At 34.0% G+C, this 19554-nt stretch overlaps 2 protein-coding genes across 7 annotated transcripts in view; both read right to left on the bottom strand.

Annotated features, from left to right (window-relative positions):
- LOC108966401 (actin-related protein 2) overlaps positions 1 to 3620 on the bottom strand; it is a 4555-nt gene extending 935 nt beyond the window's left edge. The window contains exons 1-7 of one of the 2 annotated variants that reach the window (XM_018929267.1): positions 3350 to 3620; positions 2545 to 2655; positions 2193 to 2207; positions 934 to 1149; positions 660 to 869; positions 436 to 585; positions 91 to 369 (exon numbers count right to left, since the gene is read on the bottom strand). In XM_018929267.1, the coding sequence (XP_018784812.1) occupies positions 91 to 369; positions 436 to 585; positions 660 to 869; positions 934 to 1149; positions 2193 to 2207; positions 2545 to 2655; positions 3350 to 3397 (1029 nt within the window). In that variant the 5' untranslated portion in view covers positions 3398 to 3620. The remainder of the gene's footprint in view (positions 1 to 90; positions 370 to 435; positions 586 to 659; positions 870 to 933; positions 1150 to 2192; positions 2208 to 2544; positions 2656 to 3349) is intronic. The other variant, XM_018929268.1, reaches the window with a different exon arrangement.
- A 2309-nt stretch (positions 3621 to 5929) lies between these two features.
- On the bottom strand, positions 5930 to 19236 carry LOC108966397 (armadillo segment polarity protein). 5 transcript variants are annotated; one of them, XM_018929258.1, is made up of 7 exons: positions 19097 to 19235; positions 17439 to 17498; positions 11696 to 13335; positions 11420 to 11620; positions 11088 to 11360; positions 9508 to 9601; positions 5930 to 6213 (listed from the first exon to the last, which is right to left on the bottom strand). In XM_018929258.1, exons 2-7 carry the CDS (start codon positions 17467 to 17469, stop codon positions 5978 to 5980), a joined length of 2475 nt encoding a protein of 824 aa, XP_018784803.1. In that variant the 5' UTR covers positions 17470 to 17498; positions 19097 to 19235; the 3' UTR covers positions 5930 to 5977. The 5 variants fall into 5 exon arrangements, with proteins under 5 accessions (XP_018784803.1, XP_018784804.1, XP_018784807.1 ...); XM_018929259.1 differs by lacking the exon at positions 19097 to 19235 and adding an exon at positions 17836 to 17860; XM_018929260.1 differs by lacking the exon at positions 5930 to 6213 and adding an exon at positions 7800 to 7895 and having other exon boundaries at positions 19097 to 19236.
- Positions 19237 to 19554: the final 318 nt, after the last annotated feature.

Raw genomic sequence — 19554 nt, 5'->3', positions numbered from 1 at the left:
TTTTTGTTTTATTATTTTCTTTTATTTAAAAATTTGTTAACCTTTTATACATATTTTTTTTTTTAATTTTTTGGTTTTACTTTTACATACCGCTAATTTATCTATATCGTTCTTGAGCACTCGTTCCAAATATAATTGCTTAATTTCACGCTCCAATCGACTAGGAAGACCTGGATACATGGTTGAACCTCCAGATAGCACGATATGCTTATATAATTCTGGGCGCATATCGATATCGGCCGCTTGTATCGTGTTAAACACTAACTCAGCGATACCTTGCCCTTCTACATTTATTAAATGTGGTTGGAATAGCGCCTCAGGCGCCTCGAAACGCTCACCACCCACCTTTATCACTCGACCATCGGGTAACTATAAAAAGAAAAAAATATACATTAGTTACTTTATACTACTCAAAACAATTGATGAGTTACGCACCGTATAGGACTCAACAAGCACAGTGGTTTCTAACGCCAAACGCTGTTCCATCTCGATGTCATAGCCAATATAGCAGAGCTTCTCCTTCATCATGCGTACGGTTTCAAAGTCAGCGGAATGATTAAAAGCATAACCACGTAGCAGCAGTAACTGTAAAAATTCAATTTAATAATTTTTTAATTTGTTTTAAGCTTTAGTAATATTAAAATGTTAAGATAACTAACCTTAATCAGATATCGTGTGATATCGCGACCGGCAATGTCCAGTCGTCTGGTTAAATGTGGCAATGCAAATTCCTCGTACACTGGACAAATGTGAGTCACACCGTCACCCGAATCGATGACCACGCCCGAAATCAGACCTTGCGCATAGAGCGTTAACACCGCTTGTATTGCAATGTAAGCCGAATCGAAACCGTACTTTTCAAACATCACCTGCGGAATAGTATTATATTATTAAAATTCCATACATTGTAAATGGCAATTTTAGTAGACTTACTTCGATCATCTTTTCCCGATTCTTCAGGGGATTCATGGGCGGTTCTGTAAGCAGAATTTTTGTATTCTTTGGATCAATATTCATTTTTTTCGGTCCAAATGTGTAGTCCCACACGTGACACATATCCTCCCAATTGCGCACCACACCATTCTCCATTGGATAGGATACCTCTAGGAGCGAACGTAGCTGTGAGGCTTCATCACCCACCATAAGATCCTGTAAAAGTTTTGTTGTGCGACACCAATAATAGAAGCATGTAGTAAATCAAGCATGCGAATACAAAAATACAATTTATAGAACGCATAACAAATTAATCGGGAAATTGCTGAAACACTGTACAAACAAATTTATATGTATTGTAAATAAAGCTCAATCTAGACGAAATCGCGATTTCAGCTTAGGTTATTTGCAACTACAAATACATATATACAATCAGGTTCACTCCGCTATGGCAAAGTGGCAGATTGGGGATCTAAATACAACAGCACACGGTGAAAATGTATTTTTGAAATGTTTGCAGCAACAAATATTTTGCAATTTTTTTGAATTTTTTTACTTCTGCTTGAAATACTAGCTCAAAATAGTCTAAATTGTAAGCAGATTTTTAGAAAGCTCGCGTTTTATAAATTCGCTGGAATATATTTATTTACTAAGCTGAGAAATTTCAAATAATTTTTATATAAACAAAAGTAATGTTTAATTTTTAAAAATATTGATTTTTTGTCCAAAATGTTCACACTTACTATATAACTCGAGAAGTAAAAAAATATATATAGATTTTATTTCTTTCAAATTCAAACTGCGATTGAAAAACACTGACATGCGAAAAATGTTAGTATTAGCAATTTTGTTAGTACGAAGATTTCAACGCCTTTTTACACCATAAAGTAAAAGTGGAATATTTTAATTAATAAACACGAAAAACATAATAACAGTAGATAAACAAACTAGCATAATATTAGATTTTTTCGAACATTCAGAAAACAATAACATTGCTTAGCTAGCGACTTTCTATGCAAGGTGGTCGAGTTAGTCAATAGGTATGCGCCAAATGTAGCCTGAACATTTGTCTAGCAAACAATTGTTACATGAGCTGCAGCTGTTTGCGAAGCGTTTACACTTGCATACAGGTTTTATATTTTAGTAATTATCAAGACATTTTGCAATTATATAAACTTGAGGCATTGCTAAATTAAACTAATAACTCTAATTTGTTCACAATTTTAAGTTAAATGGTGTCACTAAAACTATAGACTTACATCGACATGTAAATCCTGTAAAAATATTTATAAAAAAGTCAATGAAAAGAACAGAAAAATACGTAAGAATAGTCTTTTAATATAAATGTAATAGTTTTGTTTTTTAACTTTTAGTTACATTCAGTTTTTTTATGTATGTTTGTAGGTAATAAGAAAGAAGCACTATAGCACATTAACTAACCACATATTTTCAATCGAATACAGAAACTTTTATCAACAACTTATTTAAGTGGCATTTTAAATATTACTAACAAATTGTTGATAAAAACTTCACTTCTAAAAATATTGAAGACCTAAGTAAAATTACTTATATTATTGTAATTTGTAAATATTGTAACAATTTCAAACTCACCTTCACTTCTATGTCACCAATTTTATTAACCGCGCGTATGATCGGTCTGCCTACCATGGAGGGAAATATGTGCGCGGGGAAGTTGCTACCAGCATAACCGCATTTGACAAACTGCAATGAATTAAAAGTAAAAGATATGTGAGCGAGTAGCACAAATGTACAAAAATTTATGTGACTTGGAACCTTGAAAGTTTAAAAATTTTAGGAAACATTAATTTAACCCGTTTAAATATAAAACCAACAATCTTAACATCATATTAACATAGAAATGAAATAAGTAGCTTTGAAATTAAAATATTAATTATTATTGCGAATTAATATACAATTTAAATTTCTTATAAATAACAGCAGCATATTACTAACAATGAATTCAAATATGTATTGTAAGCAAACTCAAAGTCATAGATAATAAAAAGCAGATAAAGAAAGCCACATTTATGGCTGCTTTCAATAGCCACTTGGCGTGACTAATGCAACATACCTTCTTTTTCACTAATTTTAAATATTAGCATGGTACTTGCATATGCAAGCATAAAGTGAAAAACATTTATTAGCACAGCATTAAGTGCGTTTTGGAGCCACACGAACCACGTATCTATTTAAATATTTAAATTTGCTATGGGGATCTATGCATATACATAGGGCCAAGTTGACAAACAACCAAGCAAACAAATACTTCAATGCCAAGTGACATCTTGCACAAGCTTAATTTTGATAAGGTAAACGAATATTGTATTTTAGAAACACTTCGCGTAAAAATGAAATCTGTATAGGTGTGGTCAGACCTATAAACCATAATACATACACCGGTTCCATTATCGCACACGATAACATTGCGTCCCTTGCTATCCATTTCCTCTGTTGGTAATGTTGACTTGTCCACCAACAATTACTGCTATCAAATTCTTCTCTTGCAGATCCAACCGCTGCGATATTTATGCTGTTTTTATACACTATTACACTTTTCACTTCACAGTAAATAGATGAAAAAATAATATAATTATATTGTCAGCCGCGAATTTGTGAACAATTGGAATTTCATTACTTCTTTTCTGCGGCGATGACTAACGTCAAAATCCGTGGGGCCATTTCTTTTCAAGCAAACAGCACTTGTGCAGTAAACAGGGCTGCCATTATTTTGTAACAAACTTTTTTTTAAATGTAAAATTGAAATAATATTAATTAAATTCCATTGATATACTATATATTGTGCTTAGTGAATATAAAGTAAATATTTCATATTTGCCTTGAGAAGTATTTTCTTTTCTCAACATTTAGCTTAATTTCTGATTTTTGTGGTGCATATATAAATAGTTGCGGTTTGATTTTGACAAGACGTTAAGAAATAAAATTGGCTGCAAAAAAGGAAGCTATTCTACAAAATATATAAAAATATAAATTTATAAAATTGGTTGCAGTAATAAAAACATTGTAATTTAAAAAAAAAAATTCATGTCGTGTGGTTGTTTGCCTGTACAAAGAAATTTCTTTCGAAATTATTTAAGTACGCCAGTAAATGTGGCAATAATGTCCAAATCTTAAGCATAGACTTAAACCAAATAACAAGGTAACACAAATGAAACATAGTAGTATCGAAATTGAATGTGGTTTTTGAAAACTACGGTACCTACAGCTACCTAAAATGTCGGTTAACGGCAAAGACACGATATTAAAATGAATTGTAACCATTTTATAAGCTATTTCAATGAAATCCTATTACAGTTTAGTAGTCAAGAAACGGTGAAAGCGCACTTGTCGACATTACAGGCCAGGAAACGTGTTGTTTCGACTGGAGAGTGATGTCAGATGTGTAGGGTTAGCAGGGCATGCAAAGGGGGTCATATGTCAGGCTCTATTCTGGATAAGTAGGAGTTTAACCAGCCACATTACCCAGAACAAAGCGGCGCAAGGGGTGACTCTCGTTTCTCCATGCACCACGAGTTCTTCGTCTGCAATGGGAGGTAGTTTGACTTCAAGTACGTCATTCAATGAAATGTTGCGTCCGAAGTCTAGTCGGGGTATTGTTTTACATCGTCGACATAGTTGATTAAGGCTCTCTTGACGTTACTAGGAATCGGTGACGATAGGGATATTTTTTGCGAAATGCTTCTTAATTGGGGGTATACGGGCCTCACTATGAAGGCATCCTGTCGTCCTGATATGTTTGAGGACCGGCTGGCTGATTGCCTTATATGTTGCCAACAAAGTTTCTTTATCTTTTCGCTATATTCTGCCGACTAGCCGTAGATTTTTCGATGACCTTAAGTAGAATTTTGTGATTGACGGTGTCCAACGCTAACGTCAGAATTGAGATCGCTTATACAAGGATATACGCGGCACAAGTTGTCACGCTCATTACCTAAAACAGCTACTTCGGTTGAGAAATTAGTACGGAGTTCCGCGATTCTTCCAGATGGGATGAAGCGAGCGATACCTGCTTTGATCACCTTGCGGACGTTCGCCAACGATTACTTCCATAGGAATTGTGAAAGCCGAAATTCTGTTAAGCCGACCCAGTTAGTTTTGTTAAAGTTAACGAAGGTACGGTACAGCGCAAAACGTCACTTGAATTCTTGTGAGGAAGTGACATCTTCGCCAGGTATCGTAGGAACATAATTAATAATACTTACGATTTCCATTGATTACATAAGTAATTAAACACTTTGAAATTTAATTCCATAAAATGTGAAAACATTCACATATTTATTCAAATAGCGTTTACGCTTGCACATGTTACAGATAAGAATTTTTTTGTTTGCATGATAAAAATAACACATATGTATGTAAATGTGTAATTTGTAAGTTCAGTAAGTATGTATGTAAGTGTCTTATCTGTGGATATGCTTGTACATTTAAGTAATTTTTAATTTATTCCTTCTACAAAAATTCTTGATAATACTCCTTTTTCAACTTGTGGCTGATTTTCTTTCATAGATATTTTGGATTACAGTGATGTGTTGTTTACTTTTCTCATGTAATTTATTTTTTTAACTTTCAAATTTCTATTTTTTAATCGGTTTTTAATGTATCTATATGTTTTAAGACTTAAGATTCGATGCACTTGAATGAGCCCCTTAAATATTTGAATCTCTAAATGCGTTTATATGTTTGTGTGTACGTATTTTTTGTTCTTATTTAAATAGCCTTTGGCTAATTTGGCGACATTGCGTTGCAGAAAATAAAAATGCTCGCTTCGTTTTAGATGCCGAAAAAATGTGTGTTTTAATAAAAATCAATATGTAATTATAAAATGTAAATAGTGTATGTATGTATGTATGAATGTAAAAGGAGTAATTCATAAGCTTAATCCTCGAATGGAAGCAGAAACTTAATACTATCGTAAATAAAGAATACGAACTCATATAATCAAATAAGAACAGTAGAGTCGACTTTAAAATGTTTAATTTTGTTTTGTTTTCATAATATTAGCTTATTAACAATCGGTGTCATACCAAGCGGCCAAGTTGTTGTTGTCATTTGGTGGAGTCGGCATTGCATCCAAATCAAAATTCAAGGCCCCAGCATCGATCTCACCTACATCCATATCCATCGAATATGGTGAAGTTGGTGCACCGCTTGGTGGAACACTATTACCACCGCCGCCGCCACCACCCACTGGGCTGCTTATTTCCAAGCCTTGCATTGAATCTATTGGTAAAGTATCATATCCTGTGAAAAAAGTGTTGCAATAGTAAGTATTCAGTTTTAAAAGAGATTTATTTTGAACGTATTTTCACTTTTCTATACAAGTGGATTTGGTTTTGGTTACACAACGAAATCACATGCAAAAATCAGGTGTCATTTGCGCAAAATATAATCTTGATTTCAGCAAAAAAAAAACAAAACAAATCGGTTTCCAAGTATTTTCATGCAAATTTAAAACATCCCTTTCCCATGAAGTCTTTTTGTATGTGTGTTGATACCTGGAAGTTGTCTACTTTTATAAGATCGCAAGAATTGCAAAGTATATTCATTCATGTAATTATATTTTTGATCTCGGAAAGAAAATTCCTTGAGCTGGAAACTAGCTGCAAAAATAATCACTTTTACTATATATGGTAGTTGGATTGTAAGAAAATAAGAATATGAACGCGTTCTGCCCTAGTAATCTGAAGCGATATAACAATCTTAGTTACCGAAATCACGTTTTTTTAATTTTATTTTTTTCTTTAATATTATATTATGAAAGCGTATCGCGTTATAGCAATTGTAATGTCAATTATCGAGCATTAATCGATTAAATAGCAGATGGCAACAAATGTCAGTTTCTTTTTTTAAATACATCTAAAGAATAATGTTGGTTTTCATAATTAAGATTTTAATATATGTATACTCGAACATTGGTGAAGATTTCTAAAAATTTGCTTCATGTAGTGTACAAAGTTTTCATAATCAGAAAAAAAAGTTCTATCGAAAACTTAAGAGAGTGCAATAAAGCCATGCATAAACATGAATGCACAAAAAATGCTACAATTTAAGTACGAAGGGATACATATACATAATATACATGAGTGTATATAAGTATGTACATAAATTTCATCTCAAAAATTTAACAATAACGTGTGCAAGAGTCAAATGTACAAAATAAAGCTGCAAAAGTACTAACGAAGAACGAAAATTGTAGGTATGCTAAATTCTTAAATTCTAAATCAAAAGTTAAAATTAAATTAAAATTCACGAAATAAATCTACTGTCAACTTACTACGCACTAAATTTAATTTAAATTACATACCGAAAGTCTATAAAAATGGTAAATTATAAAATGAAAGCAAAATCAAAATCTCATAATTGTACGGTAAAAGAAAAGGCACAACAAATTCATTTTTAGTCACCTATATGGAGGAATTTGTCATTGTTTGTACGCGCGCAAGCGAGTGCCATTCCTAAGCTGGCTGGCTCTGTTTGGTTTGTTTTTTTCTTTGACTGGCTGGTGGTTTGGATTATTGATTTCGGATGAGTAATCTTAGCTTTAAAGCATTCAACGGGTACGCTACAGTTGCTTTTTTGTTTGTGTTTTTTATTTTTTTTTTTTATATTTTCATTTTTACATTCTTGCTTTTGATTTCGAAATTCAGTGAGTATGCTTGCTCGCAATGCAAAACTTGTAAATCTTAAATCTTACTGCCTACGAATACTTTGAGTAATGTATACATGTATACGTGTTAATACATTTTACTTATGCTTACTATTTTTTTTTTTTGTTTTTTTTTTTTGACAAAAATTTGTATCGCTTTAATATTTGGTTTTTAAATTAAATTTTATTTACTTGGTTTTGTTTTTTGGCTTTAAATTCGTTTATCGTTCAGAGATTGTATTTATTTTTAGTGATGATATATGTTAGGCTGGCTTAACTGTTTATCATTAATTAATTTAACACAATTTAAGTATTATGTATGTATTTAGTTTACATTATTAACGAGCAAGCAAGCGATCCGTTGAGAAATAGCGAGTAGAGTAAACGAGCGAGAGATAGAGAGAGAGAGAGAGAAAGAGAGAGAACGTTTGGTTAATTCTTCGTTACGATATTTTTTTGCAAAATTTACGACTACATAGTATAGGTAATTGAATCGATTGCTTTACTTTGCTTTTTGGATGAGTGAGTTGGTGAATGGATGGATGTTGGTTGGTTGTACTACTACTAGCTTTGTGATCGTTCTTCTACATATCAATACATGGCATGGTAAAGCACGGCATGAGTGATTAATTGGTAAATGAATGGCTATTAAACCCCTACTAATTTAGGCATACGCACTAATTGTTATATATAGTAGTTGCATTGTAAGAACTGAAAAAATAGTGGAAATTAACTGAAAAAAGCAGAAATAACGGAGATAACGCATTATTTAAGGTGAATGAACTTGCAGCGTTACTCTCAAATGCGTGGATTTCATAAAGGATTTTCAATACTACTACTTGTGATGAGATTATTGTGAATTGGTTCAGGTTGCATGGATATATGGTATTAAGCTATTATTTTTTTCTCAAAAATATTCTTAGGGGTATTTGAAAAAGCTAACTGAAGTGAAATATTTTTGTTATGAGTAACTAGCTTAGACTTTCGAACACAAAGTTGGTACGTTCGAAAAATCTATTCGAAAACTAAGATAAATTTATGTTCAAATTAAATTTTAATGAACAACATAATTCACTTTTTTAATTTATTTTAACTATTTTTAAATTTTGTACACTTACATTCCCAATTTTGTACATTGAACGCCTCAATGTAGGCAATACTTAAATTTTGAAGATCGTAAGATGGTAGCACACTTTTTTTCAAAGAGTTACTAGCTATTTCATTGATTGCCAGTAAAATAAACAAGATTTTCCTTTAAAATACGCTTTGAAACTAAAATATTTCACTACAGTTACACGCGATTACTATAGTGGTGTGTATTTATAAGGTTGAACGTGTATTTTAGCATCGGATTTGTGTGCATTATTTTATGTTAATGTGCTTTGTCCAATTTCAGATGATGTGAAGCATTTTTCCAAATACTTTAATTTTATTTATTTGGATGATAACGTCAAACAAGCGTATACAACCTCATTTCAAATGGTTTATATAACATATAACTAAACAGGGTTGATGATTAAAGGGTAATTAGACGTTTACTTCAATCTGGCAGTGAAGGGCGATGTTTAATGTGTGAGTTGAAGAAAATGTAAAAGACACAATTTTAATGATTTAGGGTAATTATTATGGTATAATTTTGTTTTGCAGCTATCAATCGAAGTTACGTAATTAGGCTGTTAATGAATTTTGATTTATCTTTTCTCATTTCATGTTTTTTAGTTTTCGTTTTTTTATTAGTTTGACGAACGAACGCATCATGCTGTCGTAACGAGTTTACATATTTACGAAAACCGCAAGTTAACGGAAAATGTTTCAACTTGTATTTTTATTCAATTTTGTTATTTCTTTTTAACTGGCGAGAGTGGGGTATGGGAACTCATCATACATACCTTGTTGGAATGCTCGACCTCCATGTGAGCTGTGCACACTCGGCGGGCCCTGCCCATATAAACCTTCATATGCTTGTTCGGGTCCAAGCATATCCTGTGTGTGACGTTGCGAAAATTGCAAAAAGTTGTTAGGATACAAATGATTTTCAAGGAAGTGCAATTGGACAGGTGTTGGACAAGGTTTCAGTGGTGATATGGTGGTTGTGGCATTTAAACGTTTAATGTTTTTTTTTTCATATTTCATTAATTGCAATTGAATTAAAATTGTAGCGATAGTCGTGGTGATTTCGTGATGGTTAAGCGAATTGTTGAAATTTTCAACGTTTTAGCACAAATTGCGGTGTTTTGTCAACATAATTGCGACGGTGTGTATGGTGATAAGGTGAACGGTTGGTTGTTTTTGTGATTGTGTTACAAACGAAGTACATAAAAAAGGAACAAAGAAGAAATTAAAATTATAAGTTATTTAACAAAAAAAAAAAATAATAATAATAAACTTAAAGCTAATAGAAAAATAATACTAAATAACGGTTGCAGAACCATCGGAAAACTACGCTATGCCAATACAAGTATGGTGGTCCTGAAAACAAATTTTTTAGTGGCTCACAGTTAGCTAAGGTGCTTTAAAGCTAGCGCTGGATTAGTAGGCAAGTGTCAGGTTTAAAAATTTTATGTCTCAAACCTTCTTTGTAAGAGTTAAGTGTCTAAATGTAATGTAATGAAAAATTTGTTCAGATATTGTACTCTCGCGTTGGACAATAATCAATGCCAAATTTCATGAAGATATCTTGTCAAACAAAAAAGTTTTCCATTGTTTCATAGTTTATGATCGATCAGTTTTTATGGCAGCAATATGCTATAGTTGTCTGATAATGGCAGTTTCGACAAATGAGCAGCTTCTTGGGGAGAAAGGAACGTGTGCAAAATTTCAAGGCGATATCTTAAAAACTGAAAGGCTCGTTCGCGTATATACAGACAGATAGACGGACATGGCTAAATAGATATAGCTTGTCACGCTGATAATTCACATATTGTATATATATACACTTTTTAGAATCTCCGGCGCTTCCTTCTCAATATACTCTGATTAAAATATAAAAAAAAGTGCTCAACTCCACTAAAAACTTTCGACAGTGAACCGCTTTGAGGACCGCCTATTACTTGTGTGAATAATTTATATAATAAAATCTGTACTATCGTTTAATTAGATAAAAATTAACGTTTCTAAGCATAATCGCTTATGTTACTTATATTTACAATTTCTGCTATGCTCTAAGTAAATAAAGGTAGTAATAAAATATAGGTTATATTGAAGCGAAATAAAAATTGTAGACTAGGGTAATTTATTTATGTAGGTACGTATATACACAAGTAAACAGTTGGAATACTTTAAATACGCATACAGAGAGTTTTTGAGCAGACCAATTCGTTGATATTTTTTTATGATTATTTACTTTTGCTAAGCTTACAATGAGATAAGCGTCTAATTTACGCTACGCTAGCTTAGAGTTTTCTTTGCTTTACACGCTAAAAACTCACAAATGGTACTACAGTGCACTATATTCACATTGATGACTCACCTGTAGATCCGGACCCATGCCTAAATCAGCATTTCCCCACATATTGTTGTCTTCGCGCAACAACGAATTGGTCAATTCAATAGAAAGACGCTTTTTGTAATCTTGTGGCTTGTCCTCGCTCATGCGGAATAGCACGGCTGCTGCATAGGTAGCAACACCTTCGTTACGCGAGTGCAATAGGTCGGTAAGCGGACCAGTGGCACCTTCTTGCTCGATCATTTCGGCGCCCTCTTTATCGGCGGCCAACTCACAAAGTACGCCAGCGGCAACGCGCTACAAGACATTGTAAATTTAAATAGACACAAAATACAATAAGCGTTTGGCAGACTAACCTGTATATTTTCGATTTCGTTGAAAAGTAGACGCACAAATATCGGTATGACAGATTGTTGTCGTATCAAAGCGCGATTGTGCGATTCACGTGCTAATATGTGTAGAGCACCGACGGTGCCTTCGACGATCTCCTCCATACGTACGCCGTCGGCATAAGCGGATGGCTGTTGGGAGCCGGTAGTGGCAACAGATGAACGTTGCTGCAAATAAATAATAGAATTATTATACGAATTTAGTAAATAATTTGATTTTTAACAAAATATTTGACTACTTACGCGTTCAGTATCCTGGAATGCGCGCATTAAGAGGCGCACCAAATTGTGTATGGCGCCATGTTCGCGCAATGGTGCATGGTTGGCCGAGCACAAGGCCAAGTTGCGTATCAAGCCGATGACGGCCTTGATTAGCGGCCAACGTGATGGTGGATGTAAAAGCTTTACAATCACCGACAGTCCATAGTTGAGACGTACGGCGTTCTGTGCCGATTCAGAGTCCACATGACGTGAGGTCAAGTGACGCAATGCGCACACAGCCGGCTCGGTGATCTCTTCGCGGTCACCGGCATTTATAATGGTGCGCACCAGTGCATCGACACCACCAACTTGACAAACGATAGCTTTATTGCGTTGGTTATTGCAAGTTAAATTCGAAAGTATGCCAGCGGCACAAGTGACAACATTCACGTCCGTCGAGGCTAATACCTGCACCAAGGATTGCAGTAGTGGTTCGAGACCATCTACCTTGGTGGCGGCATCGGATAGATTACGCAGTGTCCACAAGCAGTTTTGCACTAAACGTGGTGAGGGATTGGCTAAATGCATAGCCAAAGCCTGCATGCCACCAGCATCAACAATGGCTGGCTTATTGCTCGAGCATACGGAGAGTACCTTTAGCACACGCGAAGTAGTCCAGAGCAACTTCTCATAGTCGTACGAACGCATAATTCGTACCAGTTCATTGGGACCGCCCGAAGCCAGTATGATCAATTTGCTCTCCTGGTTGCCATAGGCCAAAATTTGCAAGCAATCCGTAACGATGGCTAAGAATTTCACATTATTGCGCTGCAACAAGGTGACCATCTTTTGCAGGCCACCAGCCAGGCGCACGGCCATTTTCGAACCATCCTGATGCAACAACAAATTATGTAGTGTAGTAATGGCATAGAAGAGCACACTCTCAACAGGTGATGACAGCAGTTTCACCAAAGCCGGTATGCCACCACTCTTGAAGATAGCCAACAGGCCCTGACGATGATGTGACAAATTGTGTAGCGTACCCACAGCAGCTTTGGTGCTCTCCAAGTCATTGCTGTTGGAAATGGCACGCACTAAAGCGGCAACCATTTGAGGACTATTCATAATGGCATGGCGAGAAGCCTCTTTCTTCGACAATTGATGGACCATCATGGCGGCCTGTGAGACAACCACTTGATCTTCATCATTCAACAACTTGATCAATTCGGGTATGGCACGTGTGGCCAATTCGGCATCATCTTGATAGTTGATAAGATTTACTACGGCATGTTTCAACATTTGTGATGGTTCCGACAAGCGCTGCACTGCTGTGGGCTGTTGGGGATCGAACTGAGTCGATGGTATTTCGATGCCCTCCTCCAAAGTTTCGGGGAACATGGCGGCACGTACACGCTGCGAACGTGTCTGACTCAGCTGTTGATTCATATCGTCCACCTGCTCTTGGGTGAAGTTTTGTGGAAAGCCAGTATCCAAATCGAACATAAGTGGATCGTCCTCCATTTGTTCATCCTCTTTGCCCGACAACGATGGTACTTGTGTGACCGCACCGGAATGAATACCAGAATCGCCCAGATACGAATTCTGCTGCCACATTAACGTTTGCTCCTTGGCCGAGACCATGGGCGGCAGGTCCGGAGGATTGTATTGATTGTTATGCGACACTGAAATTTAAAAACGATTATATTAAATTTAATATGAAGAATTTTTAAGATAACTTTGCTTAATTTTATTCTGAAATAAATTTTCTTTACGGATTTTATGCCAGGCATTCTTTATTGATCAACGCGTACGCCTAAATGTTTGCAACAAATAAATAAATTGTAGCAAATTTTTATTCCCTTTTCAGAAATATTTTTTGGGAACGTAATTTGAAGAGTTGCCGAATGGGTATGAATGTTCCATTCACACTTTAGTCGGATCTATATTACCGGCCCATACCCGAAATGGACCAATCTACAGTCTCAATAAAATTTTACTTTGATTAATTATTAATTTTACTTTAGAAAAGCACCCACCATTTTCTATTGTTAACGCATTAAATTCCTACTAAAAAAAATAAAAACAACAACAAGTTAAAAGAGTGGAAGCGCAGTCACTGACACTTCCTGAATCCAGACTACGTGAATGAATACGTAAGCTCATAGGTAAAACTCATCGCATAGTGTGAATGAGAACATTATTTTAAAGTAAACTAAATGGCCAGAAGCGCCGACCACGGATATTACGACACATTGTCACAAAATGACAACGAAAAGAACAAAACCAGCATTGACATTAAAACATTACAAAGCAGTGACAAGAACTCGGATTACAAAGCGACACGAATGCAAACACAACAACGGTACCAGATATGTTGACAGCTTTGCACATACATACATACATGATTCTTAGGGAAAAAGTTAAGAAAAATATGAAAATATGTATGTAAATGTAGATGCGAAAAGTATAGCACTCCAAAGAGCATTGGTCAGGTTGGTTAGTATGTGTGTAGGTGTGCGAGCATAGCCGGCAGTCGAGTCGTCACACTTTGGTTAGAGTGACAACAGTTGCATTGTGCTGACAAAGGTCTGCCAACCGCACCTCCTACTGGCAGCCCACACCACCCACGTTGGGAAATGGGGGTTGGTTGTTGGCGCGGCGAGCGTATAAAAAATTAATAGAAGTAGAAGATTTGGCAGTGTGAAGCTGAGTACATTTTTAACGGTTTCAAGTTAACAGCGCATAATTATTGCAATCATAATGATGACGATTTGGCTGTTGATGATGATGATGATGATGCTTCGATATGCAAGGCCTTGTGGTGTTCAAACACTTGTTCAGTTACATTTATACATATTGAATTTCCATCAAAAGAACAATTTTGCTGATGCAAACCCATTTGTGTGCATAAAGTGTTTGATGATATTGATGCTGTCAGACATATTGGTCTGCTGTGCCAGACACTTGAAAGAAAGGAACTTTTTAAAGCCAGACAGTTTAAAATTCAACGATTCATACAAATCAACGAGCACCACAACACTAAAACGGACGCAGCGGTGTGGATGGGCTGTGTGCGTATGTGTGTATCGAAGGCACGAATAGAATATGCGACAAAATTATGACGGTGGCGTTTTTTAATCTACCCTAAAAGCTCAACATTTTTTTTGTCCCCCATTTTAATGCTTCTTAAATATAAAATTGAATAACTATTGCAAAGATGTAAACTTTTTACAGTCTAGGAATAAATTGTACAGATCTCCAGAACTATAACATATAGCTTGTCATAGTAAATAACAGGTTAAAATCAAGTTCTTGTGTGAAATCTTTTGTATTGGTGAAGCGTTACTGTTATTGATGTTGTTGTAGCGACAACATTAGAACATTCCTAGTAGTAGTATGGAGGAATGTCGCGATTTGACAATCCTTGACCGGATAAAAATCAGAATCCGTAACGGTTATAGCCTTGACAGCCGGCAGGCAAAACTGACAGCTTTTTTTTTCAAAATTCAAAAAACAAAACAAGAGATGTTATGTTATGACGCAGTTCTAAAAATAACACATTGATTTGTTTTTGTAACAATGCCGCAATGTTTATCTTCTATTCATTTTCATTGAAAATATTATAAAAATTACAATCAGCTGTTTTCGCGAGTTACAAACTCTCATAGCTGCCGTTTGTCACCTACAAACCTACATTTTTTCCTTTTGTGTATTTTAAGTTTTTTTTGTTTCTTAAATTGACAAATTCAATTTATGGGTAAACTATTGGCATATTTTACAATACTGCGTTAGACAAATCGGCAGTAAAGTTGTCTTTAAATAACCAAACTGCCAAATTTTCTTAAATTGCCTTTAAGTCACAAAAGGAGATCATTTATGTAAATACGTTTTCCATGCGATAAAGTAGTGAATCAAACAAACAACCTGCTTATATCAAAGAGACCGGCCGGCATAAGCAATAACAAGCTGCTCGAATCAGCAACTGGTATAAATTCAATGCAACTACATATAGTAATCAAATAGACTGAATAAAAAATGGCAGACCAGCTCAAGTAGGTTCACACACACACACTTATTTTGAATTTAATCGAATAATTTCTGAGGACATGCCAGTCAAATTAAAAGCTTTAGCTAAACAAATTTGTTCTTTTTATTTATTTAGAAGATTTATATTTAACATATGTACATATAATGGCTTACTGTGTATATACCCATGTAAATACAGTGTGCTATCTTCCAAAAAGGGTGGAAAACGACATTTCAACTGCATCGAATATGAACACCCTACATAAATATGTATATGCTTGTATAATATTATATTTGTAGGTATATGTGTAACATTCATCATCATCGCAAAGGAGCAAAACTTTGGTTAATCAAAGCGTAAAAATCGTATTTTTATATTTTTATGTAAGTCAGCCCAAAAAGTGGCAGTAAAAATCAAACTCTGATGCATGTCAAAAGCGCAGACATTACATTGGCAGTGTGAATGGCCAACATGGATCTAAAGAGTACCACAATGTAATATACCATATATGAGCATAAGTTTTCTTTGTATACTCGAGTTGTTGCTGGCAGTGCGCCTTCATCAAATTACAGCATTACAAGAGCTCTTCAAAAGGCTTAATGATAGCTTGATAATAAAGAAAAATTTCCAACCGACATATGCCACCCAAAGCACTTTTAGATTCATATGCAAATATATACCAAGATTTCAGAAAAGTGCGCGTGCATGCGCATGCATTTCTCCCATTGACAGTGGTTAATTTAAAATGCCTGCTGGCAAAAGTCCGCATCAATTGCCTTTGAAATGAAGTATTGGCATAAAAACCCATCGAACTAAAATGGGGGTGGTTCGTATGCGTACATACATATGTATCCACTTGTGTACTCGTGTCAAGTATAAACACAGTTCCACCAAATGTCGTGAAAAGTCTACGTTTGCAATATTAACAAGTAGGCATTCATACAAACATTATTTTAAGGACTCGATTTATTCATACTGCACATTATTTGAAACCATACATTTATATACGTGTATATACTACAAGTAATATGTGTGTGAACTCAAGAATTTCTGTTTTGTCGACATAAATTTATTTATATTTTTCACACATATGTATGTTGTAAGGGTACATGTATGTATAGAAGTAAATATATAAAAGCTGGGGGAAAATAGCAACACATGTTGCATTTAAACATACATATTTACATTATCGATATATAATATAATTCTAAAGATCTGGAAATACTGCATTTTGTACTTTCGGACTTCACTCAGGACATGTTGCTATTTTCGTGAACACAACTGTGCATGTGGGAATAATGTGGGTAGCATTATATATGTACGATTGCATTTTTAACGCCCGCAACCCTTCTTTTATAATATACTAGAAAGGAAATTGAATGCGTAATCAATTTAACAACTTTCAAGTATATAATTTCAGCAATTTCCAAAATTATTATGGGAGGAAATATACCTCATTTTACTGGAAAAGCACTTTAGCCTACAGACTGAGAAAAGCCAACCATGAAAATTTAATAAAAATAAAAATGAAATTAATAAAATAATATGATTAATGGTTACTAACGAACAGAAACACATTTTGTATATTTAAATATGTTGAACATCGGTTTTCCCATTGTAGTAATATTCACATACACTTAAATTTTATTCCTATAAGTCTGTTAATAAAATCATTCAAAGTAGTTTGTTTACATTTGTTAATTTCTTCGTTATGTTGAACTAATAATAAAATTCCATTTCCTTTAATTTTCAACTTACTTGTACGGTTTTGCGCTGGCATGTAACTCATCTTGGTGATTTAGGAAGAGCACACCACACCTAAAAAATAAAAATAAAATATATTTAATAATAAACTCGTAAGATAATAAATACATTTCTAAAAATTATAATGATATATATTTCCTGAAGGAAAGTCTGTGTTCAAATATAAACACTTTACATCAATAAAGTAGCAAACCTTATAACCAAAATTTGTAAGGCACGTCAACCAAACTATTATTGATGAAATAGAGCTGTAGACAATCTGAACATAGATCACACAAAACTACAAAAATCTTTCATTTAAACAGAAGGAACAAAAACAAATAAAAGATGTGTATTTGTTCTTGCTTTTACAAGTAAATATTTTTTAAAATAACATGTTAATTTGACTCACGTTTTACACTATACGACGTTTTAGCGACTTGTTTATTGATGTATGCAAGCCGACAACGAACAGTCGAGTAAAACAGAAAAATGCCAAAGAAGCGCAAACACAATCGGCCCTTGCAAGACAATGAAGCAGGCAAGAATCGTGCACAAGCGCAGGTCAGTCAGTCAATGCAAGAGTTACCCGCAAAGTGATAACATACATTTTTTTTAAATGTTAGCTAAGAACCATTTCGTGGAATTGCATAACCTTTTATTAATAAATTTATGCGTGAATGTTTATATACATATAATAAAGGAATGCCCGGAATAATCATATTGTGGCATAATATTATATTTTTGAACCATCTTAAGATAGATAGACGGCAACTCTATTTAATACAATTGGAGTTAAAGAATAGTTCATGCATTTCTATTGTCTTAATTTTTTTTATTACCTGCAGGAAATAGCTCCCCGAGACTTGTGAAAGTTGTTTCCTTATTTTATTTATTAGATATTGGTTATTCAAAGAATACATCAATTTAAAACAATTATAAATTCAAAATAATATTGAATAGAGAAGTATGAGAAAGATATATGAACACTTTAAACATATAAGAAACTGTCTATATCAAACAAAATACCTTCTTGCAGCTACGCTAGAACTAACACATTTTGTTATTGTATACCAACTTCAAACAGTTTCAAGATGGCTACTATGTAAATACGGAAAGACTTGCCGCAGGTTAATTACTGTAAGGACAGTATTTTAGTTTTTCAAATTCAGGTAGAAATTGGTATGGATATTTATACTGCATTATGAATTAGACTAATATTTACTAATCGTTTGATGAAAACATTTACGATTTCAAAAAAATACACAAATGCTAAAATCTTGAAATGTATATACATATATACATACACATATATTGCCACAATTTCAGAAAGATACGACTATATTAATGAATGAAAATTATAAACATGGATAATGATTATCCATGATTATAAATACGTACTGTAGTTCCCTCAAAAGAATTGGTTATGGAATGTGTAAGAAATGCTGAATGCAACGTTTCGACAAAGTAAAAACAAATATATGACTACACATGTATACATACAAAGAATTGCACCAGCAGAAGCAGCAACAACATCAAGTGCGAGACTTCGTACACCTCTTTTATGCACCACACCTCCAGCAAATACACTTACTTCCCTTCCAAATACCAACTATTTACGAATCGATATTGCTCGTAAAAACATATATCTCTTTTCACATTTATTAACTTACCGCTTAGTTTATGTAAGACGACCCTTTTTCACACTTTTTAATTAATTTAATGCACTTTTTTATTATAGAAAACAAATTTTCGCGGAGAAGAAAATTTTTAAGACAATACGAGTTCACGCAAATTACACGAATGCTTTGCTGAAGTATTCAACACCACTCGTRAAAGTGCTGAATATGCAGAGCTGTATTTACAAAATTTGATTATGAATTCTTAAGAATATCGATAACTAAAGAATTAATCGAGTGGTAAAAACTTTTTGTATAAATATTTTTTTCCTACCAATGTTAATATGTACTAAAATTTGAAAGATATGTTGAAACAAAAAATTTTAATTTTTACATTTATCTTACGTTCTGTTGTTATCGTTTCAATCCATTTAACAATAATATTTGTATATATGTATGTATATAGAGTTAATATGTTAATATTTCAGTAGTCTTTTTACACAATTATAATC

This window comes from Bactrocera latifrons, unplaced genomic scaffold (genome assembly GCF_001853355.1).
Source record: "Bactrocera latifrons isolate USDA-ARS-PBARC rearing strain unplaced genomic scaffold, ASM185335v1 scaffold_16, whole genome shotgun sequence".
Lineage (NCBI taxonomy): Eukaryota > Metazoa > Arthropoda > Insecta > Diptera > Tephritidae > Bactrocera > Bactrocera latifrons.
Note: the sequence above shows the minus strand (reverse complement) of the source record. Positions and strands in the feature narration are given on the sequence as shown.

What these genes read in the sequence shown, in the direction of transcription:
- LOC108966397 (XM_018929258.1), bottom strand. Translation starts at nt 17,469, where the DNA reads ATGAGTTACATGCCAGCGCAAAACCGTACAA. An exon ending in GCCAGCGCAAAACCGTACAA is followed by an intron (nt 13,336 to 17,438) that starts GTAAGTTGAAAA and finishes TTTAAATTTCAG; the next exon opens with TGTCGCATAACAATCAATAC. An exon ending in CATTCCAGGATACTGAACGC is followed by an intron (nt 11,621 to 11,695) that starts GTAAGTAGTCAA and finishes ATTTATTTGCAG; the next exon opens with CAACGTTCATCTGTTGCCAC.